The 27,613-nt window shown below is 46.5% G+C and overlaps 1 protein-coding gene across 2 annotated transcripts; it reads left to right on the forward strand.

The window, feature by feature from the left end:
* The first annotated feature begins 1,397 nt into the window (after window positions 1-1,397).
* On the forward strand, window positions 1,398-27,246 carry SRI (sorcin). 2 transcript variants are annotated; one of them, XM_081163957.1, is made up of 8 exons: window positions 1,398-1,549; window positions 10,193-10,276; window positions 16,259-16,328; window positions 16,871-16,914; window positions 18,530-18,677; window positions 18,931-19,044; window positions 22,402-22,460; window positions 25,192-27,246. In XM_081163957.1, exons 1-8 carry the CDS (start codon window positions 1,499-1,501, stop codon window positions 25,216-25,218), a joined length of 597 nt encoding a protein of 198 aa, XP_081020083.1. In that variant the 5' UTR covers window positions 1,398-1,498; the 3' UTR covers window positions 25,219-27,246. The 2 variants fall into 2 exon arrangements, with proteins under 2 accessions (XP_081020083.1, XP_081020084.1); XM_081163958.1 differs by lacking the exon at window positions 10,193-10,276 and having other exon boundaries at window positions 1,420-1,549.
* Window positions 27,247-27,613: the final 367 nt, after the last annotated feature.

The raw sequence follows: 27,613 nt of genomic DNA on the forward strand, positions 1-27,613 counted from the left end.
AACTGATCCACTGGGTCTTCTGCATTTTTAAAATACACTATACTATAGAGACCCCTTATGCTGCGTTTAGAACCAGAATTGCATTTGCTTAGAAACTGTTTCTCAGACGGCTGGTCCTAGTCTTTATAACCCTGTACCTTCTTCTAGAAGGCAGAAGCTGAAAGAGATCATTTCCGGGGTGCGCCCTATCCTGCGCTATCTCTGCAGCTTTCTTATGGCACCTGGAAGCATAGATTTGATTTAAGGTGGGAAGAGTGCACCAAATTATTCTCTCCGCAGTCTTTACAACCCTGGATAGCATTGTTTTTCCCCTGGCCGTGCAGCTCCCAAACCACACACACAGACCATAAGTTAAAATAAAAAAATTCCTTCCAGTAGCACCTTAAAGACCAACTAAGTTAGTTCTTGGTATGAGCTTTCGTGTGCATGCACACCTAAGAAGTGTGCATGCATACGGAAGCTCATACCAAGAACTAACTTAGTTGGTCTTTAAGGTGCTACTGGAAGGAATTTTTTTATTTTGACTATGGCAGACCAACACGGCTACCTATCTGTAACTGAGACCATAAGTTAATACACTCTCAACAGTACAATGGTAAAATGCCATCAGCAGGTCCTTTGAGAGATTGTTTTTCCGGAGGATTCTCAGAAAATATAACCTCTGCTGTGCTCTCTTCGTCAGGTCCTTGCTGTTTACTCCCCAGGTTAGGTCCTCTCTCAACTCCATTCCTAGAAATCAAAACACCGTGACCTGTTCCACGCACTTCCCCTCAATAATAAGTGGCTGAATATTCAATTTACATTTCCTAAAGTCCACAATAATCTCTTTTGTTTTCTTTATGTTAAGGAGTAAGTTGTTTTCCCTGCACCACTCCCCCAACTGCTCAACTTCCTTCCTATAGGCCGCCTCCCCCTCTCCAGCCATGATTAAACCAACCACCGTTGTATCATCTGCAAACTTAATGATCTTATTACTGGGGTATTTGGGGCACAGTCAGCTATATATATGAAAACGGCTACCTCTTGTGTATTTATTATGTATTTATATTTATGCATGCATTTTGCACGCAACCTTCCCCTCTTCCACCCCCCAACACCCGAAACGCCCTGCGAGCCAAAAGCGCCCTGCGCGCTTTTGCAAAACACTTTCCCCTTTGCGCACAGAAAGTTTCCATTTTCCTTCTTCTCCCCGGGAAAGAGGAAGTCCGGCTCGTACCACTTCTGCAGGGGGGGAACCTCCAAGAGTCATTCCCAGCATTCCCACCCCCCACTTTGCAGAACCTGGGCGGGGGGGGGGACCTGAGTCCTTTGGTAACCCCTTGGAGACCCCTTCACCCCTCTAGCGCCTGCAGAGGGGCGCCCAGAGACCCCCTTTTCCAGACCCCTCCCCCTGCCTCCCCCCTCGCCAATGGTTTGATCCGGACCTCCCCGGAGAGTAGGAGGAGGCGCGGAGCCGGCGAGGTCGGGTTGGTTTGCAGCAGCGAGGAGCGCATCGGCCATGGCGTATCCTGGGCATCCCGGCGCCGGAGGTGGCTATTACCAGGGCCAGGTAAGCGAGGATGCAGGGATGGATGGACCAGGGGGGGATGGGGAGCAAGGGCGGCCCTCGGAGGGCGGTGCACGCGGCCCGCAGGCCTGGGAAGAGCATTGGGGGGGGGCGCCTCCCCTCCCCACATTCTCCCTCTTCACACTTTCGCTTTCCCCCTTTCCACTCCCCCGCTCTTCTCTCCCCCTCCCCCGCAAGGCGTTAGGGGAGGGGGATAAATGGGGGGGGGAAACTGGTCCGTAAATGGGGGTGGGAAGCGAGGATGGGGGCGCCAAGGGGGGGGGGAAAGGATCGTTGGTTGGTGGGTGGTCGACCCCGCAGGGCTCTCCCCCTCCTGGTTAAAATGTTTCAACGTTGCGTAATGTTTTAATACTTGCCACCATCGCGCTGCGTTCCATCCAGGCGCCTTTGCTTGTTTGTTTCCTAAAAAAATATGGATACACCATTTTATTTTGTGGGTGGTTGTTTTTTTAAAAAGCTTCTTTAAATGCGAAATCAGGGGTAAGCAAACGTTTTCAGCAGGGGGCCGGTCCACTGTCCCTCAGACCTTGGGGGAGCCCGGACTATATATTTTTTTGGGGGGGGGGGGAATGAACGGATTCCTATGCCCCACAAATAACACAGAGGTGCATTTTAAATAAAAGCACACATTCTGCTCATGTGAAAACGCCAGGCAGGCCCCACAAATAACCCAGAGATGCATTTTAAATAAAAGCACACCTTCTACTCATGTAAAAACATGCTGATTCCTAGACCGTCCGCAAGCTCCTTTAGCACCCTTGGGTGCAGCTCATCAGGCCCTTGAAATTTGAATTAATTTTAAATAGATAGGTGTTCCCTTACTACCTCTTTTCCTATCTCGGGCTGCAGCTCCCTCCTTACACCATTTATTCCGTTATCACCAGTTTGGGCGTCACTTTCCTTTTGGCTGAAGACAGGCAAAGCCGGTGTTGAGTAGTTCTGCCTTTTCTCTGTCACCCAATATCATTTCTCCGTGTTCTCCACGCAGAAGCCCTACCGCTTGCTTGTTCTTCCTCTTACTTCAGACATAGCTGAATAAATCTTTTTTTTTTATTATTAACCTCTCTTGCAAGCCTGAGCTCATTCTGAGCTTTCGCCAGCCTGACCTTCACCCTGCAGCCGTTAGTTATTTGTGTATAATCTTTGTGATTTTCCCATTCTTCCATTTCTTAACTCTCAGCCACACCGGTTTCCTTAGATGCCTCCCCCTTTTCTTTTTTCCTGGAATTGTTTGCAATTTGAGCCTTCAGTTTAAGAAACCTTTAAGAAACTCCCATCCATCTTGGATTCCCTTCTTAGTGGGTTCCTACATCTCCCCTATGAGATAAGTTTGCAACGTTTGGGGCCTTGTCGTTCAGGGGGTGGGCAGTTGAGTAGAATAGAATAGAATTTACAGTGGTGCCCCGCAAGACGAATGCCTCGCAAGACGAAAAACTCGCTAGACGAAAGGGTTTTTCGGTTTTGCGTTGCTTCGCTAGACGAATTTCCCTATGGGCTCGCTTCGCAAGACGAAAACGTCTTGCGCTTTTTTTAAAAAGCCGCTTGAAGAGGCGCAGTTGCGACGCACCGTGCTTCGCAAGACGAAAAACATCGCAAGACGAAAAGACTCGCGGAACGAATTCTTTTTGTCTTGCGAGGCACCACTGTATTATTTATACCCCACCCATCTGGCTGGGTTTCCCCAGCCACTCTGGGCGGCTTCCTACAAGAGTATTAAAATACAGTGGTCTGTTAAACTTTAAAAGCTTCCCTAAACAGGGCTGCCTTCAGATGTCTTCTAAATGTCTGGTACAGTGGTACCTCTGGATACAAAGAGATCTGTTCCAGAGCCCTGTTCACATCCTGAAGATACAAAGGGATCTGTTCCAGAGCCCCGTTCACATCCTGAAGTAAACGCAACACGCATCTGCATGTGCACGGGTCGCGTGTCGCCGCTTCTGCGCATGACGTCATTTTGAGCGTCTGCGCATGTGTGAGTGGTGAAACCCAGAAGTAACGCACTCCGTTACTTCTGGGTCACCGTAGAGCGCAACCCGAAAATACTTAACTTGAAGCTACTTCAACGCGAGGTATGATTGTAGTTGTTTTTCTCTTTGACATCTGGCGGAAGGGCGTTCCACAGGGTGGGTGCCACTACCAAGAAGGCCCTCTGCCTGGTTCCCTGTAGCTTTGCTTCTCGCAGGAAGGGAACTGCCAGAAGGCCCTCAGAGCTGGACCTCAGTGTCCGGGCTGAACGATGGGGGTGGAGATTCTCCTTCAGGTATACTGGACCGAGGCCGTTTAGGGCTTGAAAGGTCAGCAGCAACACTTGTAATTGTGCTTGGAAACGGACTGGGAGCCAATGTAGGTCAAATCCTGTAGGGTGAGGGAGACCAAATGGAATTGTATAAAGTTAGGCATTTGGGGCCCGTCCTATGAAGCTGAAATGTTGGCAGGAAAACTACTCCATCAGTGTGAATAGTGACACAGTCAATGGACCCAATCTTGAATAAAATATGTGATGGGGGGAAGCCCCGCCCTGCATAATAATTCATGTGATTCAGTGCACATCCATCATTTGAATGGCAATGCCCATCAACTTTTGTGGGTTAAACCACAGAGCCTAGGACTTGCCGATCAGAAGGTTGGCGGTTCGAATCCCGCGGTTTGACGGGGTGAGTTCCCGTTTCTCAGTCCCTGCTCCTACCAACCTAGCAGTTCGAAAGCACGTCAAAGTGCAAGGAGATAAATAGGTACCGCTCTGGTGGGAAGGTAAATGGCGTTTCCGTGCACTGCTCTGGTTCGCCAGAAGTGGCTTAGTCATGCTGGCCACATGACCCGGAAGCTGTACGCCGGCTCCCTCGGCCAGTAAAGCGAGATGAGCGCCACAACCCCAGAGTCGGCCACGACTGGACCTAATGGTCAGGGGTCCCTTTACCTTTACCTTTAACCCCCTTAAATATTTTATTAGAGGGGCCAAAGACCCCTGGGCCCCTAGGACTTGGCTCCTACGGACTCAGGGTTCCATCTAAAGTCGCTTCTTTAATTAAATCGTCATCAGGATAAGTCCTGTGAACTCCCAAATAAGCCCCGCTGTGTCGCCGTGGTCTACTCAAAAGCAAGTCTCCGTAGGATTGCTCTGTGTCTAGCCCAGGGGTCAGCAATCTTTTTCAGCTGTGAGCCGGTCCACCGTCCCTCAGACCTTGTCGGGGGGCCGGACTATATTTTGAAGGAAAAAAATATGAACAAATTCCTATGCCCCACAAATAACCCAAAGATGCATTTTAAATAAAAGCACACATTCTACTCATGTAAAAACACGCTGATTCCTGGACCGTCCGTGGGCCAGAATGAGAAGGTGAATGGGCCGCATCTGACCCCCGGGCCTTAGGTTGCCTACCCTGGTCTAGTCCTACTGTTGATAAAATGAGGCAGCCGCCTAAGGGAGAAGATTTTGAAAGGCAATCAGTGTCAGCTCGTTAATGTATTATTTTCATTGTACGTATTTTTGCTCCCGGGGGGAAACGGGTATGGGGTGTTCTTTTGCAGGTGCGCAAATAACGGCTCGCCCTTAGCGCTTTGGACCTTGACCCAGGGCAGGGCGGTTCACACAACCTCTGAGGATGGGCTTTTGATGTTGCGGCGGCCGCAAAGGCTCCAAAGGGCAGGGAACATTGCCTGCCTGCAGCCAGCTGGTTGCGCTGCGATTGTCACAAGGGATCAAGGTTGTTTCCCACCATCTTCCGCGTGCAGCGGAACTCGAACCCGCTTCTCGCTGATCAGGTTTCAAAACAGGCTGCTGGAGGAGTGAGAGACAGTGGCTCGCCTGTGACGTTCGCCAGCGAGCTTTTCGTGGCCGCGCGGGGACCTTAATCCACGTCTCCCTGAGCTCAAGTCAAACACTCAAACCACTAGGCCACGCTTCATTTTTTGGGGAAGGGCGGGGAAGGGAAGATAAATGGCCTCTTCTGCAGCTTGGCTCTAAATAACCCCAAGCAAGGAGCGCGAAAAGCTCACCTGAGACTCTGCCGCCAGAATAATTACCGGGCCTAATGTGTTTACTTTCCACGATGCTCTTGAGCAGAAATGGAAGCTTCCATTTGTCTATGCTCTCCCTTGGGTGACGCTTGAACTCTGCATTGCTAAACCTCATCTGCCTTCTGGAAGAAAACCACCAAGCTTGGTCAGTAGAATCATCAGCCTCTCTAAAAGGCTGGATATTTAAAACGAAGCCCCGCAAACACCTGTAAATATTGGGCATTTGTCATCGTTCCCTTCAGACTTAACGTTCAGGTATTCATATTTCTTTTAATCCAGATTATATATGTTTTGCTTTTTAAAAATGCAGCTTTAAATATTCAATAAGATGCACAGATCAACAACAAGAAGAAAATGCTGCGGTTGAGTAGAATACAGAGCTACTTTCCAGCATCTTCAGTATTAAAAAATAAATGTGGAGTGATAATGGGCCTTGGTTTACATTAGTGTGAAATTAGATCATGAGCCATTAGCAAGAAAAATAACTCGATGAGAGAGAGAGAGTAGTCTGAAATAGATTTGGGCTGGGTGAAAGATCCCCGCCCATGGCCAAAATGACAAATCCAGATTTGATTTTTTAAAAGTACCGTACTTTTCTGTGTATAAGACTAGGGTTCTTTTATGATAAAATAATATAAAACAATTGGGGTCGTCTTAAACAAGGGCAATCTCCTCCCCATTTTCTCAATTTTTAGCCCCCCCCCAATAGTCTTATACACAGGGGCATGTTATACACGAAAAAATACAGTATATTAAAACTCATCGACAACCCTGTTTCAAACACATTGAACTAAAGCTTGCCTTTCTATGTACAGTGGACGCTCAGGTTGCGAATGTGATCTGTGTGGGATGCACGTTCGCGACCCGCAGCGTTCGCAACCCGCGTCTGCGCACGCGCGGGTTGCAATTTGGCACGTCTGCGCATGCGCAAAGCATGATTTAGTGCTTCTGCGCATGCGCGACTGCCGAAACCCGGAAGTAACCCGTTCCGGTACTTCCGGGTTTCGACAGTCCGCAACCCCAAAAAAAGTAACCTGAAGCGGACGCAACATGAGGTATGACTGTACAGTCGTACCTTGGTTCTCAAACGCCTTGGTGGTTGTACGTTTTGGCTCCCGAACGCCGCAAACCTGGAATTAAGTGTTCTGGTTTGTGAACGTTCTTTGGAAGCTGAACGTCCGACTGGCTGCAGGAAGCTCCTGCAGCCAATCGGAAGCCGCGCTTTGGTTTCCGAACGTTTTCGGAAGTCAAACAGACTTCTGGCACTGATTATGTTCAAGAACCAAGGTATGGCTGTTATCCTCATGGGGAGATCTGTCGAAGGTCAAACGTTTTCAGATATCCTGGAGATGTTGAGATGTTGAGTCGGAATATGCACCAAGCCACAGGACCACAGGTCATGGGATCTGGCCACCAACTCCAACCTGGATAGGAGAAGAATCTTCCGCTGCGCCCATTTCAGAGATTTTTCCACGCCCTTTGTAAACTAATGGAGGTGTGTGAGCTTATACCCAGCGCTCAATGGATGTTTGCTTTCCGCAAACAAGGACATTTCCACGTCACACGGCTCTGCCCAGCGACTCCCGTGTTTCTCTCTTTTAGAAATTTGTAGGCCTGTGACTGGCCATGTGCAAACATTTTGCATTGTGCACCGCTCTTTGTTTCCCGGGTAGGCATGGGGCGAGGCAGGAGAGACTGACGGGAAATACGGCAGAAGCTCAGTGACATTTCAAAAGGGAGAGTCCGACATTGTTCAGAGAAAGAGAACCATTTCTGCAGTTTTAGAAGTATAAGCTCATTGTCAAATGGCACTTTAAACCTAGGTTACGGTCGCCACAACAGAATATTTAGGCACCTTTTATTTTTCTTGCAATGTGCTTTACAGTGGTACTCTGGTTACGAACTTAATTCGTTAATAATAATTATTATTATTTATTATTTATACCCCTCCCATCTGGCTGGGTTTTCCCAGCCACTCTGGGCGGCTTCCAACTGAATATTAAAAACAATACAGCGTCAGACATTAAAAACTTCCCTAAACAGGGCTGCCTCCAGATGTCTTTTAAAAGTAAAATAGTTGCTTATTTCCTTTGACATCTGCTGGAAGGGTGTTCCACAGGGTGGGTGCCACCACCGAGGAGGCCCTCTGCCTGGTTCCCTGTAACCTCACTTCTCGCAATGAGGGTACCGCCAGAAGGCCCTCGGCGCTGGATCTCAATGTCCGGGCTGAACGATGGAGGTGGAGATGCTCCTTCAGGTATACAGGACCGAGGCCGTTTAGGAGACTCGTTCCAGAGGTCCGTTCCTAAGCTGAAATGGTTCTTATCCTGAGGCGTGCTTTGGCTAATGGGGTTTCCCACTGCGCATGCACCTCTGGCGCGCGATTTCCATTCGCATCCTGGGGCAAAGTTCGCAACCAGGAGCAGCTGCTTCCGGGTTAGCGGAGTTCGTAACCCAAAGCGTTTGTAAGCAGAAGTACCACTGTATTATTATTATTATTATTATTATTATTATTACTACTATTACTTCATTTCTATGCCAATGTATTTTATTGGATAGAAAAAAATCTCAAAGCACTTTAAAAGCGCAATAAAGCATCAAATAAAACGATTCAGAATGAAACAAATTCGAGCTTCGAGAAAAATATGTCACATCCTGCTGTAAGTGACATTTTGATTTCCCCATATTGATTTACAGTCATACCTCGGGTTACAGATGCTTCAGGTTGCGTTTTTTTGGGTTACGGACCACCGAAAACTGGAAGTACCAGACCGGGTTACTTCTGGGTTTTGGCAGTCGCGCATGTGCAGAAGCACTAAATCGTGCTTTGCGCAGAAGCACCGAATCCCAACCCATGTGTGTGCCACTGCGGGTTGCGAACGCTGCTGGTTGCGAACGTGCATCCCGCATGGATCACCTTCGCAACCCAAGCGTCCACTAACCCCATCACAGAAGGACTCTAGGAGGGAAGTGTGGTGTAGTGGTCAGAGTGTCGAACAAGGACCTGGGCGATCAGGGTTCAAATCCCCACTTGGTCCTGAAGTTCCCTGGGTGACCTTGGAGTCAGTCGCAGCCTCCTCACCTACCTCGCAGGGTCGTTGTACGGATTAGATGAGGTGAGCCATGGACTCCTTGGATATAAAGGTGGGAGATAAATGCAATAAATTAGCTCCTCTGCCGACCTGCTTAAGGAAGCTGGAGGGACCAGCCAGGGGGAGATGTCAGTCATTAGCCTGGCACCCGGAGTGGTTGCAATTGGACCCACGCCAGTTTCAAAATGCACCTGGCTAATTTCTAACTGTGCTGCTGATATTTTTTATGGGCACTTGACCATAGAAGAAAATTCATGTTGGAAAGCAGGGGGTGTGAAGGGCTTTGGGCTGTTGGACTCCGACTGGGTTCAGCTTGCGTTCCATTGAAAACACATTGAACTAAAGCTTGCCTTTCTATGTACGGTCGTACCTTGGTTCACGAACACCTTGGTACGTGAACGTTTTGGCTCCAGAATGCCGCCAACCCGGAATTAAGTGTTCCGGTTTGCCAACATTCTTTGGAAGCCGAAATCCGACGAGGCTTCTGATTGGCTTCAGGAAGCTCCTGCAGCCAATCGGAAGCCGCGCTTTGGTTTCCGAACGTTTTTGGGAGTTGAGTGGACTTCTGGAACGGATGACGTTCAAGAACCAAGGTACGGCTGTAATCCACATGGGGAGATCTGTCGAAGGTCAAGGGGATGAGTTAGTTGCAGCCTCAGTTTCAGTAGGAATTAAGAGCAACTAACTGTCCAATCCTAGACCTTTTTACCTGGGGGTAAGTAAGCTTACAGGGACGCGGGTGGTGCTGTGGGTTAAACCACAGAGCCTAGGATTTGCGGATCAGAAGGTCGGCGGTTCAAATCCCCGCGATGGGGTGAGCTCCCTTTGCTCAGTCCCTGCTCCTGCCAACCTAGCAGTTTGAAAATACACTAGTACAAGTAGATAAATAGGTATCGCTCCAGTGGGAAGGTAAACAGCGTTTCCGTGTGCTGCTCTGGTTCGCCAGAAGCAGCTTAGTCCTGCTGGCCACATGACCCGGAAGCTGTACGCCGGCTCCCTCGGCCAGTAAAGTGAGATGAGCGCCGCAACCCCAAAGTCGGCCACGACTGGACCTAATGGTCAGGGGTCCCTTTACCTTTACCTAAGTAAGCTTACCTCCAGGTAAGTGGGTACAGGATTGTAGGTGCAGCCTGCAGAATGATTCAGAAGTGTGCCTTCCTTGGTAGTGAAAAAGTGCAAAATGTTTTCCTGGTTCTCAAGCATTGTCGCCACAGAATTATCCAAAGTGCCTTGGGAAATGCGACTTGACTTAGCGACTTACAGCAGCCCTTTGGCCGGACGACTTAAAACTGCAATTTGGTGTTTGTCGGACCCGAACTTGCAACGTGTCCAGGTTTCACTGTCGAAACTGCTTTTATGAACACGGGGATTAAGAATAGGTTTTGCGTGTATTGAGACTGCCGTTCCCAAGGAAGGCTGCGGGGCCGGCTTTCCAGTAAACGTGCGTGCCACTCAGCTCAAAACGACGGTGAAAATTCCTTGATTTAATTTCTTCCCATTTTTTTTTTATTTGTAGTATGGGAGTGCCCCCGGCGGACCTTCCTTTCCTGGCCAAGCGCAAGATCCTTTATATGGCTATTTTGCTGCGGTTGCTGGGCAGGTATGGCTCCCCCCTCCCCACCCCCAAATTTACACAGCAAATATTAGACGCTATTTTCCCTCGCTGTCCCTTAATTAATCTGCAGCGTGGGCAAACACCTAGTGTGTGCTTTTGCCAGTGACATATATTCCCAGGGGTGTGGAACCCTGAGAGCAGTCATGATGTTTTGTTGTTTTTATAATTTTTTTATTGGTTTTACATAAATTTATACATAATAACTAACAATTGTGAAACATAATTTTTTCCCCCCGAACCTACGGACCTCCTCCCCTCCCTCCATGGGTTCCACTTTGGAAAATGTTATCTTTTTCCTTTTTCCTGCATCCTTTACTGTTACCCATCAGTTATATAATCAGAGTAACCAAAGTTCATTTCACATTACAAGTGTTATTGTATCCCTGCCAATGATCTTAACGTTCTACCGTGGTCTTTTAAGTATATTAAAAAGTTATTCCATTATTATTATTATTAATTTATTTTTACCCCGCCCATCTGGCTGAGTTTCCCCAGCCACTCTGGGCGGCTCCCAATCGAGTGTTAAAAACAATACAGCATTAAATATTTAAAAACTTCCCTAAACAGGGCTGCCTTCAGATGTCTTTTAAAAATAGTTCTAGTTACAGGTAGGTAGCCGTGTTGGTCTGCCGTAGTCGAAACAAAATAAAAAATAATTCCGTCCAGTAGCACCTTAGAGACCAACTAAGTTTGTTATTGGTATGAGCTTTTGTGTGCATGCACACTTCTTCAGATATCTTCTTCAGCTATCTGCATGCACACGAAAGCTGATACCAATAACAAACTTAGTTGGTCTCTAAGGTGCTACTGGAATGATTTTTTGTTTTTTTAAAAAAATAGGATAGCTGCTTATTTCCTTGACATCTGATGGGAGGGCGCCACCACCGAGAAGGCCCTCTGCCTGGTTCCCTGTAACCTCACTTCTTGCAGGGAGGGAACCACCAAAAGACCCTCGGTGCTGGACCTCAGTGTCCGGGCTGAACGATGGGGGTGGAGATCCTTTAGGGAAACTTGGTCTTCCTGGTTTCTGCTCTTTCCTGTCAGTCTGGCCATTTCTGCATATTCCACTAGCTTGGTAACTTTTGAAGTAATGCAGCTTTGCGTGACTGTTGCTGCAGCCAATGCCCCCATAGCAAAGGTAAAGGGACCCCTGACCATTAGGTCCAGTCGTGGCCGACTCTGGGGTTGCGGCGCTCATCTCGCTTTATTGGCCGAGGGAGCCGGCGTACAGCTTCCGGGTCATGTGGCCAGCATGACTAAGCCGCTTCTGGCGAACCAGAGCAGCGAACGGAAACGCCGTTTACCTTCCCGCCAGAGCGGTACCTATTTATCTACTTGCACTTTGACGTGCTTTTGAACTGCTAGGTTGGCAGGAGCAGGGACCGAGCAACGGGAGCTCACCCCGTCGCGGGGATTCGAACCGCCGACCTTCTGATCGGCAAGTCCTAGGCTCTGTGGTTTAACCCCCAGTGCCACCCGCGTCCCCTTAATGCCCCTATTGAGACCCCCAAATTGTAGGCAGATGCTGTTTTTCAGTCCCTACTATAATTCTTCAATTTATTAGGCTCAGCAAACAGTCGTTGAATAGTGAGCCAACAAAGGGTGTCAGAAGTGGCTGGCATATTGGGCTTTAGCTAGGAAGATCTGTGGCTGATTCAGCCATGAAATCTTCTGACTGCATAGTGGCAGCTTGGGTTTGTGGACTTTGAAGGGATCTCCAAGGGTTTTAGTAGCCCAAGTCCCCCTGCAGTGCAGGAACTTGCAAAAGCACTTCTGAGTTTTAAGGAAAAGCTCTTCCTCCTGCTGAATTGCAACCTTCAGGTTTTAATTCAGAACGCCAGTCGTCTTGGAATGTGCAGAAATGGCGAAACTTCCCGGAAGAATAAGAAACCAAGCTAACAAACTCTTTTATAAAACAATGGAAATGGTTTATTTGAATATTTACAGATGAATTGCAAACAGACAAAATCATTGGCAGGATTATTGTAATACTCTGCAGTTTCGTAAGAGTTTATATTTAAAGCAGATAGTTAAATGAGCAAATTAAATGAATTGGGATATGCAGAAGATATTAAAAAATACGGAACCACAGAAAGGGGGAAGGAAGCCAGACTTTGAAATGTTAAAATGATAGTAAAATTAAACGGCTAGTCTGGAGTACGGACCGCATTAAAGAAAAGAAGTATCCAGCCTCTGCCTGGTTTTTCCCCTTACACTGTGACTTCTTCTGTACTAGGCTGTCAGATTAAATCTGTCAATCAAAACAAAAAACCTCCATAACTTACTTAGAGCAAAGAAGATCTGTCGATTACCCTGGTGGTCCAATAGATCACCCCCCATGCTTCTATTTCACTGTTATTCCCCCTCCACTACGCCTACAAGCTCACGCCAATTCCGATAAGACTGCTTGCATGCTAACTGACTCACCAGTATATTTTAAATTGACCACAAATGTCCTTTGGGGGGGTATCAAGGAAAATACGGTTTCCTTCTACACAAACAAGCCTTAAATCTCTAATGCGTCCCTCTCTTCCTCTTTCGTGGTTCCAAGGAGGAGACTAGAATATTTCAGATCTACTTTTAAGCAAACTTCACTCCCATGGGATGTCTGAATTTGGAGAACAGTCTCTTTAAACCAGGCCTCCCCCAACACGGGGTCTTTCGGATGTTGTTGGTCTCCAGCACTCTGCCCATTGGACATGCTGGCTGCTGGGAGTTGCGGTCTAACAGCACCTGGAAGTTGGTGAAGTCTGTGGCATCGCAACAAACCAGAATAAGGAACCACAGTTTTACCCTGGCTTGTTCTTGCCAACCGTAGTTTAAGCAAACCGCAGTTTCCCGGGCTCTGGCATAATGGGAAACTCTGGTTTGCTTCAACATGAACTTTTCCGATCCTCTCTTTGCAGCCTTGAATGGGGACTCTTTGAGTTTTCATTGCATCCACACTGGTCCCAGGGCTAGGGAACGTGAGTTTCAGAATGTAGACAGGGTGTGTGAGAGTTCTGATCACCTCTCTTAAATTATTTTATTTTTAGTTATTTGAACAAGTTTCTGTCCTAACGCGTTTAGCATGTCCTGCCCTGGGAAACGAAGCTATAAGAATGACTCATTTTCCGCATCTATAGTTTGCATGTTTGAGGGTGGCGCTCAAATTCCGGCCTCGTTTGAGGTCCTTTTAAATTTGGCACGACTGATGCTTGAATCATATAGAGCAGGCATGCCCAAAGTCCGTTTCAGGGGCCTAATCTGGCCTGCCGGTTGATTTAATCTGGCCCCTGCGGCAGTATATGTCCTGGGGATAAAATCCTTTAAAAAAGCTCAAAACTTTGGGGTACACTTCAATCAACAACATCGTTCGGCCCTCACACATGTTCACTTCTCCCCCTTTCGGGTAGCGATTAGGAACTTGATCCTTCTTTGGCCCAAACTAGACACTGCTGTTTTTGTCCAAACAGGAAGGCAAATGTGTGCTTTCCTGCTTTGCATCAATAAGGATATCCTTGCAAAACACAAAAGCTCGCCGGGAGCAAGGATCAGAAGCTCACAGAGTCATAGACGCATTGTAGAGTTGGAAGGGACCCCAAGGTTTCTCTAGTCCAGTGTTTCCCAAACATGGGTTTGTTGGACTACAACTCCCATCATCCCTAGCTAGCAGTGATGAAGGATGATGGGAGTTGTAGTCCAACAAACAGCTGGAAGCCCAAGTTTGGGAAACGCTGATCTAGTCTAACTGCTTTCGAAGCAGGTCTAAAGACACCTAGGCAGATGGGAGAGTCCTTCACTTTTTGAGAAAGTTCTTCCTAATATTTAGGCAGAAACTCCTTTTTTTGGTAACTCAAATCCATTGGTTTGGGTCGTCCTTTCTGGAGCAACAGCAAACAAGCTTGCTCCAACTTATCTGTGATGGCAGCCCTTCAGATATTTGAAGATCATTGACACTTTCTCAGTCTTAATAATTGCCAGGCAACAGGCACCAGAAGTTCGGCTCTGCCCTCGCTGGTCCTGGTAAAGGTAAAGGTAAAGGTACCCCTGCCGGTACGGGCCAGTCGTGTCCGACTCTGGGGTTGCGCGCCCATCTCGCTTAAGAGGCCGGGGGCCAGCGCTGTCCGAAGACACTTCCGGGTCACATGGCTAGCGTGACGAAGCTGCATCTGGCGAGCCAGCGCAGCACACGGAAACGCCGTTTACCTTCCCACTAGTAAGCGGTCCCTATTTATCTACTTGCACCCGAGGGTGCTTTCGAACTGCTAGGTTGGCAGGCGCTGGGACCGAGCAACGGGAGCTCACCCCGCCGCGGGGATTCGAACCGCTGACCTGACGATCGGCAAGTCCTAGGCGCTGAGGTTTTACCCACAGCGCCACCCGCGTCCCATGCTGGTCCTGGAAGGAGCCTTTAAAAAAGTCCCATATGCTCAAGAGACTTTGCGCCTGTTCATTGGGGGAAATAGGAAGCCCCAAACATCTATTTTTTAGATGTCCCTTTTATGAAGAGGCACGCAGTGAGACCAATTGATCCCCTACTGTTGAGGCTCGCTGACCTCCCAGAAAAGCAAAAATTTGACCTTTTCCTGTTAGGCAAAGATCATAAGACGACCCGGATGGTCGCCAGATTCTGTGTACAGATCTGTAGGCGCAGACCATCCCCCGACCCAAACGAGTTCGTTAAGAAAATCCCCAAAGTCTGTTCCAGGGGTGACTCTGGGTCATCTCTCTGCGGCAGCTTATCTTAAAGTTTTAAGTGTCTATACGCTTATCGCATTTATAAATTTCAAATTTATTGTTGTGCGTTGTTTTAAATGTTTGCTTTCCTTCTGGGAATGTACCCCCAAGTGTGTTTTATAAGCTGGTCTCTGACTGGAATAAATTATCTACCACGTCTTCCAGGCAACAGGGGAAAAGGATGTGTGCAAGTTTGTTCTTGTCCTAGCCTGGTCATCTCTCTCCAGGACTGCTTGTTATCCCAAAGGTCTCCCTCGTTTTGAGAAATTGCATGTTCACAGTTAATTTAAAATGAAAAACAAAACAAAACAAAACTGCATGCATATACAGTGGTGCCTCGCAAGACAAAAATAATCCGTTCCGCGAGTCTCTTTGTCTAGCGGTTTTTTCGTCTTGCGAAGCAACCCGATTAGCGCTATTAGCGGTTTAGCGGATTAACGGCTATTAAAGGCTTAGCAGCTTAGCGGCTAAAAGGCTATTAGCGGCTTAGCGGCTTAGAAAAAGGGGGGGAAGCGGGGAAAAATCGGAACACTCGCAAGACGTTTTCATCTTGCGAAGCAAGCCCATAGGGAAATTCATCTTGCGAAGCAGCTCAAAAACGGAAAACCCTTTCGTCTAGCGGGTTTTCCGTCTTGCGAGGCATTTGTCTTGCGGGGCACCACTGTATAAAGGGGTACCCAGTCAACCAAGCGTTGTGAGCCCTGCCAGTTTGATTAACTGGCGGTGTGTTTGAAGAGGCAAGGAGGCCCATAAAACCACTTCATGTGGGACCTTCCTACTAACTTCGCTTAATGAAACCAATATTGAAGCGAGCCAACTCCTTACAATAACCAACTAAAGGATGGGAATATGTATGTTTACATGTTACATGTTGTCTGTTATGTGTGTTGTCCATTAAGTGTATTTGAGTCTGTTCCTTCTGTCTCTCATTTTAGAAATGTTTAAGGGGGTTTGTGTTTAAAATTGGCCGCAACATCCGCAGGCTGCCTTTCTCAAGTGTGCATAGTTCAAAACTGCAAGCCTGCTTCAGATTTTAGCTTAAAGAAACCATGTTAGACCTGATCAACTTAAACATGGCATGTTTTAACACTGGGAGCCGCCCAGAGCGGCTGGGGAAACTCAGCCAGATGGGCGGGATATAAATAATAAATTATTATTATAAATTATTATTATTATTATTGCAGAGATGGTCAGGTCTCGGGCACAAAGGCAGTAACCCTGGCGCGATGCTCTTTCTGTTTTCCACAGGACGGTCAAATAGATGCTGACGAACTGCAGAGATGTCTGACTCAGTCAGGGATTGCAGGAGCCTATAAACGTAAGTTTGACCCAAACGGATCAGCTGTGTTGAGTCTTGTTGCAGCAAAAGCAACAAGACCCGGAACTGGTTGCAAAAGTTGCTAGTTTCCCTCTTGCATATTTTAAAGCATCTCTTCCTATCCCTCTTTTAACATATCGAAATATTTGAAGTGTTAAGTTGTGGGTGAACATATCAGACGACGCAGCGATTCTTCAAACAGCTCTTGTTTATTCACAGGCCAGAACTGAACTGAACTGAAGGGTTCAGCCAGCCTGCTTATATAGCGCTCCAGTACAATGTAACTGTAACAACTTTCTAAAACTATCCAATCACCGAACGTCACTTTCGATCCCTTATTTGCATAACTATCTACAGTATCCCCCTGCTGGCCCAGGGTGAGAACTTCAATACATAACATGAAGGAAAATTCATCTTGAGGAATTCATATGCTGTTCATACTTTTCTCCTTGAAAACCACTCTTGGCTTGGGCGGGGGGCAAGAGAGAGAGAGGAAAAAAACCTTATTTTTTTGTTGACTGCTTCTGTTTTTCTTTAAACAGCTTTCAACCTAGAGACCTGCAGGCTCATGATCTCCATGCTCGACGTATCCTTTGCACATTTGGCTTTGACTTATAATATTTTTGTTATTATAATTAATAATTCTCATTGCAATTATTACTTGTGCTTCTAGGTGGCTGAAGTTATTATTATTATTTTACCCAGGGGGTGAGGGAGGTAAAAAAATATGCTATTTAAGCTGTTGCTTTGAGTCCCTTCACACTTCCTGGATCTGTGATCTGCAGACGCACAGATATTTCCCCTTTTTAGGAGGGAAAAAGTGCGTCTTATGGAGCAAAAAATACGGTAATTAAACTAAATAGCTTTCACTTGCTTTGGAGCAAATGTGCAATTAATTGTTACCGCTTTAAATTTTCTTGTGCTATTACCTTCCTAAGTGGGCCTTGCAAAGTGCTATTCTGAATATTGGTTTGGGGAGGGGAGGAGAGAAGGGATCGCTGGGGATGAGTTTATGAAACAAGGGGACAGTGGCCCCTCCAAAGTGTAGGGAAACCCAATGAAAGGAGAGTGGCAGATGAAGATGATGGACTTTGCAGAACTGGCGAAGCTGACAGGAAAAATCCGAAAGCAGCATGATCAGGTATTCCAAAAGGACTGGAGTAAATTTATACGATATCTGAAAGATTATTGTAAGCAATTAACATCACTAGCAGGTTTAGTTGAAGACCTGTACAGTGGATGTTCTGGTTGCGAACGTGATCTGTGTGGGATACACGTTCGCAAGCTGCAGCATTCACAAGCCGCAGTGGCGGGTCTGCGCACGCACGAGTTACGATTCTGGGCTTCTGTGCATGCGCAAAGCACGGTTTAGCACTTCTCCGCATGCGCGACTGCCGAAACCCGGACGTAACCCATTCCAGTACTTCCAGGTTTTTGTGGCCCATAACCCGAGAAAAGGGACATGGGTGGCGCTGTGAGTTAAACCACAGAGCCTAGGACTTGGCAATCAGAAGGTTGGCGGTTCGAATCCCCGCGACAGGGTGAGCTCCTGTTACTCGGTCCCTGCTCCTGCCAACCTAGCAGTTCGAAAGCACGTCCAAGTGCAAGTAGATAAATAGGTACCGCTCTGGCGGGAAGGTGAACGGCATTTCCGTGCACTGCTCTGGTTCGCCAGAAGCGGCTTAGTCATGCTGGCCACATGACCCGGAAGCTGTATGCCGGCTCCCTCGGCCAGTAAAGCGAGATGAGCGCCGCAACCTCAGAGTCTGTCACGACTGGACCTAATGGTCAGGGGTCCCTTTACCTTTACCTTTAACCCGAAAAAACACAACCTGAAGTGTCTGTAACCCGAGGTATGACTGTAATGAGAAGCTCTCTACCTTTCTATATTTATTTAAATTGTGAGTTATTCTGCAGTGAATGTAATTGGAATAGGAAAACGTACCAAATGCAATGATATAAAGGTTAATTTTGAAAGCCAGGAGGCAGGAGGGAAGGAAATTGATAGGCTCTAAAGAGCCCGGGAGGTAAAGTGGATAATAATGATGTGAATGTGTATTATTAAATGGAAAATAAACAAAACATTTACACACACACACACACACACACGAGTGTAGGGAAACCGTAGCTGATGTTTCTCAAGCACATGAAAGGATATTGATCCAGTTATTGACGTGAAGTGATCCTTAGCCGCTGCGCAGAGAGATATGTCTGGCACGATGGGCTTCAATGAGTTTAAAGAGCTCTGGGCTGTGCTGAACGGCTGGCGGCAACACTTTATGAGCGTCGACAGCGATCGCAGCGGCACGGTCGATTCCCAGGAGCTGCAGAAGGCGTTGACATCCATGGGTGAGCTTGGGAGACTTTGCGCTGGCTGGGAAACGGTTGCATTAGATCAGGCATCCCCAACCTTCGGCCCTCCAGCTGTTTTGGACTACAATTCCCATCATCCCTGACCACTGGTCCTGCTAGCTAGGGCTCATGGGAGTTGTAGGCCAAAAACATCTGGAGGGGCGCAGGTTGGGGATGCCGGCATTAGCTGATCCTCTGGGTACCTTCTAATTGTGCAGTTTTATGATTCCCGCTCTCTCCTTCCGTCCAGGATTTCGGCTGAGTCCCCAAGCCATCAACGGCATTTCCAAGCGATACAGCACTCGTGGCAAGATCAGTTTTGATGACTACATCGCCTGCTGCGTTAAGCTCAGAGCTCTCACTGGTATGGGGTTTTCTCAATTCATAACGAAATTTCTATTAATAAGACCAGGCTCCTTTTTGAGGTTAATCGCAGAAACAGAGAATTGCAGGTCTCTGTAAGGCTGTGGTTCTCCAAAGGTGTAGCAGGGAGAGGATGGCAGATGTGGCAGGAAGATTTAATAATAGTAGTAGTAGTAGTAGTAGTAGTAGTAATAATAATAATAATAATAATAATAATAATAATAATAATAATAATAATAATAATAAATTTATTCAAGGACAATCAATGAAACATTTAAACATTTCAGTGTAGCATAGTATAGTATCAAATTATTATTTTTTTATTTGCTGAGTATGGGTAGATATATTTTCAAAATGAGAGCAGGAACGTCAAAGGATTCTGCGGACAAGCCCAGCTGTGATCCAGAATCACTGTTTGAACAGAGCGCTGGAGAATACTTCTGATTATTCTTCTACAGTTGTCCAGGACATACTGTTGTGAACAGGGATTTTAAACTCTGACAAATGTAGACGATCGGAAAAGGGAAAGGCTTGTTTGCGTTGATGAGGAGAAGGGAGCTTGCTTGTCTCAAATTCGACCTAGCAGAAAAAGGAAGCTCACACCACCCATTGACTTTGTATATCTACTTAAAATACATACGTAAGAGGCTCATTTATAATTATAATTCCTGTTCTTGTTTTATACTTTCTGGGTGCCCCATGATCATATTATAAAGTACTTGCATTCTGTGTTATAAATCGAACACTGCTAGGTGTTGTTTCATTTTGCTTTTCTTGCCAAAAAATCGGTGTGACGCAGGCAAATTTTTATTCAAAGTGTGGCCCAGAGAAAAAAAATTGGGAACTTTTGAAGCCCCCCCCCAACCCCCATCTAGCCAGGGGTCCCACTGTCAAATTCCTCTTTGCTGTCAGGCGTCCTCTGATTTTTTCTCAGTGCAAATCTTTCCTCCTGTAACTTGTCCAGTCTCACATTTGGGTCAGCGGAGACCTGCTCTTGGCTCCATTCTGCGTCTCAACCCTTCGGGTTATTTAAAGAGTGCAATCAGATCCTTCTTTTCTCTTCATCAAAGGCTAAACATATCCAGTTCCGCCAAGCTTTCTGTGCCGGACTTGGGCTCAGTATCGCCGGCTATCTCCCTTTCTCTTTCCCGAACTCCTTCGCGTCTCAAAGTGCATTCCCCAGAACCGAACGCTACACTCCAGATGAACTCTTGAGTAGAACAAGAAACAATGCAAGCAACACGAAGACCAGTTTACTAGATAGCACTGCAATTCTTATTGCATAATATACATGATTTAGTACAACAAAAACAAAATGTGTACACTTGTGAATTCTCTAATATATTTGAAAGCGAATGAACACACGTCTGTCAATCTTTGAAAGTCCGTAGAAGTATTCTAGCCTTATTTGAGTTCACTGATTGGGTCTGCGTTGCTCCGGGACAGGAGGAAGTCAAATGACACCGAGGTTGGTTCAAAGAAAGTGTTTATTCTGCTCTCCGGATAGCAGAAGGCACTTGCGTGATCAAGTCCACAGCAAGTCCAAAGAAATGACAAGTTTCATGCAGAATATATATCCTCCATGTACCCTCTCCCTCCTTCCCATACAAATCCAACCACGTCAGCCTGTGTACGCAGATTGACATCACATATGTTCTTGCTCTGGTATTCTTAACCATAAAAGGGAATTCCTTCCTACTCTTATCTTGGAGGAAGAGATCATCATCTCCGAGAACACACTTTGGCGTTGTTCCGGACTTAGGTCTGTGCGTCTTTTGTGGTCAGCACATAAGATAAGGCACGGACGTGTCTTCTCTGTTCTGCTGGTGCAGTCAGGGTCATCACTGCCGTCACAAACTGATAAAGGAGAGGGCTCTGAGCACGGCCGGGGTTTTGTTTATACATTGACTCAGAGCTCAAGTTAATGGATTTTAGCTAAGGAAAAATAGGGATTTTGGTGCAGTTTCAAACTGCCTGCACAGTCAGTTTTGGGTTTGGGAAACCCATTCCTTCAGTATAATAAGTCTATGATTGAAACAAAGTAATAGATGCTATCCTCTGGGCTAAGCGGTAAAACTTCTAATCCATAGATTAGAAAAATGTACAAGGAGCAGGGGTCATGAGGATATCCAACGAAACAGTCAGATTATCCGGGATCACCATGAACGCCTAAAAAAGTTTTTGTTGTACTAAATCATGTATATTATGCAATAAGAATTGCAGTGCTATCTAGTAAACTGGTCTTCGTGTTGCTTGTATTGTTTGTTGTACTAAGTTTGCAACACAGGGGTTTGTTGTTCTGAACTCTTGAGTATGGCAGAGTAAGGTGGAAATCCTGTGAAGCCGTCCTCCCACCCAAAAGGGTTGCTAACAAGAAGCTTTCACCTAAAAATAAATCACAAAAATGTGTTGTTTAATAGCAGGCTGGCGGGCAGATATAGAGAGGGTGGGTGTGAGTTTCTGTGACTGTCGTGGAATTCTACTCAGTATTGATCCAGAGCAGATTCCAACGTAGAGTTAGAGGAGTAAAAACTTAAACAAGTTGCAAGGTTCCCCAAAAATAGACCAGAGTCAATGAATATTTGATCCAGCAGAGCTTTACTGCTACTGAAGGCAAATGAGCATAATTGTCACAAATCCAATACATTCAGGATTGGCCCTGTCCATAAGAAATCCAATTGCAGCAGACTTAAATTAAACTTAAAATAACTTATTATAAGTCTGAAACCTTAACGCTAAGCATACTATGTACAGTTACAGATAGGTAGCCGTGTTGGTCTGCCATAGTCAAAATAAAAAAATTCCTTCCAGTAGTACCTTAAAGACCAACTAAGTTAGTTCTTGGTATGAGCTTTCGTGTGCATGCACACTTCTTCAGATACACACTTCTTCAGATACATTGTGTATCTGAAGAAGTGTGCATGCACACGAAAGCTCATACCAAGAACTAACTTAGTTGGTCTTTAAGGTGCTACTGGAAGGAATTTTTTTATTTCATACTATGTACAGAACACCACACCGGAAAGAGAGAGAGATAGAAAAGAGTGAAACCCAGGCGTTTTCTGGCCTTACTATTATAGCCAGCATGACCTTGTCAGAAGAGATAACAGAACCAGTTCACGCCAGCTGTACTCTCTGAAGGAATAACACAAACATCATGAATCATCTGCTTGTTTCTTTCACACAGAGAAGCTTCCATAACCCTCTTGAGTTAAGTAGAATAGGAAAGATCTCTACACATCAGATCGATACTTTCTGCACTAAGAAATGCAAACTTCCCACTTGTATTCCTCCACCTGGGGTTTTTGTGTATCCTGGCTCCTGTGCTAATGTGGTTTTTCCTGTGCTGCACTTGCAGATAGTTTTCGGAGACGAGATGCAGCTCAGCAGGGAATGGTCAACTTCCAGTACGATGATGTAAGTTCATTTCCTGCTTAGAAGCGCAAGACTCGGTTCCCCCTTGAACGTTGTGATGAAGTTGCAGCAGCTTATAAGCCCAGAGCTCCCGGCTTTGAACTCCTGGCCCTTCCTCCCAGGAGCTTGGGGACATTCTTTGCAGCTACAGAAATCTAGAAAACTGCCTTGTATGTAGTCAGCACTTCCTACAACGGGGGTGAGGAACCTGCGGCCGTCCAGGTGTTGCTGAACCCCAACTCTCATCAGCCTTGGCTTATCACGGCCAGTTGTTCCTCGACTACAACTCCCATCATTCCTGGCCATTTGCCATGCTCACTGGAGCTGATAGAAGAGTTGGGATTCAGCTGGAGCAGTGGTTCTCAACGGTTGTGGCAGGAGAGGGTGGCAAGTGTGGCAGGAAGAATCAGAGACAACCCAAGCAACATTTTAACAGCTCACTGCAGCATGATATAGTGTCAAAATAATTTTGATGATTTGCAGAATAGGTAAGGTAAATGTAAAGGGATCCCCGACCATTAGGTCCAGTCGTGACCGACTCTGGCGTTGCAGAGCTCATCTCGCTTTACTGGCCAAGGGATCCGGCGTACAGCTTCCGGGTCATGTGGCCAGCATGACTAAGCCGCTTCTGGCGAACCAGAGCAGCGCACGGAAACGCTGTTTACCTTCCCTCCAGAGCGGTACCTATTTATCTACTTGCACTTTGACGTTCTTTCGAACTGCTAGGTTGGCAGGAGCAGGGACCGAGCAACGGGAGCTCACCCCGTCGCGGGGATTCGAACCGCCGACCTTCTGATCGGCAAGCCCTAGGCTCTGTGGTTTAGACCACAGGACCACCCACGTCCCCTGATTTGCAGTATAGGGACAGATAATTTGCAGGGTGAAAGCAAGAGCATCATCAGGCAATACGGAGGAGAATCCTAGTGGCATTTTCCAGTGTATAGTCATACCTTGGATCTCAAATGCCTTGGCTCCTGAACGATCAAAACCCAGAAGTGAGTGTTCTGGTTTTCGAACGTTCTTTGAACGTCTGATTTGGGTTCCAAACGTTTTGGAAGTCGAATGGAGTCCGTTCGACCTTCCGGAACAGATTCCGTTCTACTTCCAAGGTATGACTGCATTTCTGATCAATATAAAATTCAGTGTGGCGCGAGCAAATTCTTATTCTGAAAGCGTGGCCCAGAGTAAAAAGTTTGAGAACCGTTCATCTGGAGCAGGGGTCAGCAAACTTTTCCAGCAGGGGGCCGGTCCACTGTCCCTCAGACCTTGTGGGGGGCCGGATGATATTTTGAAGAGGAAAAAATGAACGAATTCTTATGCCCCCCCAAATAACCCAGAGATGCATTTTAAATAAAAGGGCACCTTCTACTCATGTAAAAACACGCTGATTCCTGGACCGTCCGTGGGCCGGATTTAGAAGGCGATTGGGCTGGATCCAGCCCCCGGGCCTTAGTTTGCCTACCCATGATCTGGAGGATCAGAAGTTCTCCACCCCTCTACAGTGCAGTCCCTAAGGCGGTTGGATGGTGCCTTGTGCACCTCCTTCCATCATCTCCTGCAGCCCAGCTGGTACCCAACGTCTTGCTCTGATACACTGGCCAGCCTGCGCCCCAGGGAGGTCACTTCGGTGCTGCAAACACAGCGCTTTGGCTTCACCCCCGGAGGCGGACTCCGTTGTCTCTCGAGACTGATGCATCCTGGCAAGCATCGTGCCACAGTTATTTCATGCACCGTATTTTTCGCTCTATAGGACGCACCGGACCATAGGAGGGGGATAATGGGAAAAAATTCTCCCCCTCTCTGCTCAGCGGCCCTTCAGCGAAGCGGCAGGAGAAACGGAGCCCCTTCCATTTCTCCTCCCGCTTCGCTGAAGGGGCGCTGCGCAGAGAGGGGAAACTGCAGCGCCTCTCCAGCGAAGCAAAGCCAGGAGAACAAGAGGGGTCAGTGTGCACCGACCCCTCTTGCTCTCCTGGCTTCAGGTGGCTATCCGCAAGCCTTCGGAGCGCAGCGGGAATTCCTGCTGCGCTCCGAAACCTTGCAGATAGCTGCCTGAAGCCCCCGGAGTGCAGCGGGAGTTCCTGCTGCGCTCTGGGGGCTTCAGGCAGCTTCAGCGAGCGCTCCCTCTGTGCTTCGGAGGCTTCGTGTTGCTATCGCTGAAGCCAAGGAGCCTGCATTCGCTCCATAGGACACACACACATTTCCCCTTAATTTTTGGAGGGGAAAAAGTGCGTCCTATAGAGCGAAAAATACGGTATTCACCGCATTTTTCGCTCTATAAGACGCACCAGACTACAAGACGCACCTAGTTTTTGAAGGAGAAAAAATATTCTGAATCTCGGAAGCCAGAACAGCAAGAGGGATCGCTGTGCAGTGAAAGCAGCAATCCCTCTTGCTGTTCTGGCTTCTGGGATAGCTGCGCAGCCTGTATTCGCTCCATAAGACGCACACACATTTCCCCTTACTTTTTAGGAGGGAAAATGTGAGTCTTATAGAGCGAAAAATACGGTATATCCCACTTTTTCCACCACGGAGCTACATGCTTCTCCCCCTCATCATTGAATACCCTCAACAACCCTGTGAGGTGGGTTAGGCCGAGGGCAGTGACTGACTCCTGAGGCCTCCCAGTGAGGGATTGAACCCTGGTCTCCCAGGTCCCAGTCCGCCACCCTAACCACTACACCACAGGGGCTCTCTAGTGATGATAACGCACATCTCTCTGTTTCCCTTTCTGCAGTTCATCCAGTGTGTGATGAGCATCTAATTCAAGATGAAGGACGAAACGGGCGAGCATGAGCCACATTCCAATTTGTTTTTGCTTTGCACCAAAAAAAAAAGTTATCATGGCTGTGTAACTAAATAGTGGTATTTGCCTATTTTATAAATATTGATTTATATGCTTTTTATAGTTTTGATAACTAACAAAACACAATAAATCCTGTTTTGGAGTTGATTTGTCTAGCATATTTATAATTTTGCTTGATACGGACTTTTTAAAAAGTTGACTGTTTTTTTCTTTCTTTTTACCATCTCTTCTTGTACTGTTTTTTAAACTATTCATATTGGAACATACTCTTTGTACCTGGCCAGAGGAGAGGAATTGTGTGAAAACAAATGCAGAAAGCGTCAGTGGAAGCTGCCTGCAAGTCTTGGAATAAAGCGATCAAGGTCTTGCTTCTGAAAAAAGAAAGTTCTGCTTGTCCTTCTGATATTTATCTTGTTTTCTAAATGCAGGAAATATTCACTGATGATTAGTCCAGCTAATTGTGCCAAGCTGCATATTATGAATTAAAGAGTTTTCTGACGTAAGAGAGTGCTTAGGTCTTTCAGTTCTGCTTCCTGCTACCTTGTAAACATAAAACTTCCTCGTTTTCCTGTGCTAAAAAGCCATGCATAAAAAGTTAGGTACAAGGCTATAATTTCGTCAAGATTTGGGGGGAAACCTTGAATGAATGCCTTATATTCTTCTGTAGGAAAGGATTTTACTTCTCCGCTCCACGGAAACACAACTTCTGTGTTGTGCTCCTTACTTCCCATGCGCTTGCAGCTTCATTAAAATGAAGTTATTTGCCGAACGTTGCTTGGCATACCTTATTTTGCTTAAATATTCTGGTTGCTTGTGCATGGAATGTGCTCATTCACAATTATGCTAGGAAGTGGCGTATGGTAGCATTCTTATTTAATTGCAGGAAGTATTCTTTAATCTTGATGAACGGAGCAAAACCTATCTGCTTTTTAGGTGCCCACTGAATTTTAGGTGCTGGAGAAGGGTTAAAATGGGCAGCCCCTTGCCTTTGACATCTGCATTGAAGGAAGGAAGGAAGGAAGGAAGGAAGGAAGGAAGGAAGGAAGGAAGGAAGGAAGGAAGGAAGGAAGGAAGGAAAGGGGCTGGGTTAGCTACATTCTTAGAGCGTCAGACTTCTAGGTGTGATCTCTGGATTGGCAGCTGGGAACCCTGCAAAAATGTGAAAGATAATCCATGTTCTCGGTTGTGTGCTTAGTACGTTAGGCAACACTAATTTACTCAATTACCTTTATCACAGCTTGGTGGAATAATCCAACAGCTTACGGTCAGGGAGTTAGTACCGAACAAAACTGGGAGTGCGGAGTAATGCCAGGATTAGTTGCAATCAGGGAATCTGAAGTTCCAGTCTCCCTATCAACAAAAGATAATTCTAACCTGTTGGTATTCTGGCTGCTGCTTTCCCCGAAGTTGGAAAATAAAACTGTGATCATCACCTTCCAGGCAAGTGAATCTGTCTGCCCTAAATTTCCTGTTTGCATTTAAAAGATTCCGTGTCAAGATTTCAGGAACCACCCTGAGCAGGAATAGAGGAACGGAAACTCTCTACTTTGCGTGAAAGGGGTTCCAACTGCCTGAACGTATGAGAACTCTTTTATCAGTTCCTTTATGGTCCTTTAACCACAAAGCAGTCATAGCTGGACTTTCTATATGTGTAAAATCCTTTGCTTCCTTGCTAGGAAGGAGCACAGGGGCTGATGAGCAGGTTGAGAAATGCTAGAATGTTTTATTTTGCTAGACAGATGCCGTGACTAACGCATGATACGGAAGTTAAGACTGTGAAGTTTCTTTGGTAGTCTGAATCTAGTTTAGGCTGTTCTGAAACTACGTTGACCATGAATTATCCCAAGTAATGCCGTCTTGCATCAGTCTAGGTAAAATGTTGATCTGCCGCTGTTCAAAGTGTAAGAAGAAAAAAAATATAAAATGTTTGTACTGCATTATCTGTACTACTATCAGTAATTATATTAATAAATTACGGTGAACAAAGTTTTGACAGTAACAAGCTATTCCGTTATCCCAGCCTTTGCAAAAACACGCAGTTCCTTGTAGAGATTTCCCAAAACCTCAAGATTGCACGAGCCGAATTTCCGTTGCATTTTTAAAGTGTGGTTTTTGATTTAAGAATGTAAGAACCTTCTGGATGAGGCCAATGGTCCATCAAGTCCTGTTCTCAAAGAGGCGAGCCAGATGTCCTAATGGGAAACCTGTAAGCAGAACATTGAGCACAAGGGTCTTCTCTATTCATGTCGTTTCCAGCAACTGTGCTCACCCTGAGAACAGCCCAGCAGAGATCTTTGACGCCTGGCTTGCAGGTAACAGGGCTTGGTTCTTTGGTACCTTGGAGAACTGTCTG

The sequence above is a fragment of the Podarcis bocagei genome (genome assembly GCF_964188305.1).
Source record: "Podarcis bocagei genome assembly, chromosome: 12".
Taxonomy (NCBI): Eukaryota; Metazoa; Chordata; class Lepidosauria; order Squamata; family Lacertidae; genus Podarcis; species Podarcis bocagei.

Excerpts from the sequence above, each read along its gene's own strand:
- SRI (XM_081163957.1), top strand. The coding sequence starts at position 1,499 with ATGGCGTATCCTGGGCATCCCGGCGCCGGAGGTGGCTATTACCAGGGC. Across the intron at positions 1,550-10,192 it reads GTGGCTATTACCAGGGCCAG|TATGGGAGTGCCCCCGGCGG; the intron begins GTAAGCGAGGAT and ends TTTTATTTGTAG. Across the intron at positions 16,915-18,529 it reads TCATGATCTCCATGCTCGAC|AGAGATATGTCTGGCACGAT; the intron begins GTATCCTTTGCA and ends GCCGCTGCGCAG.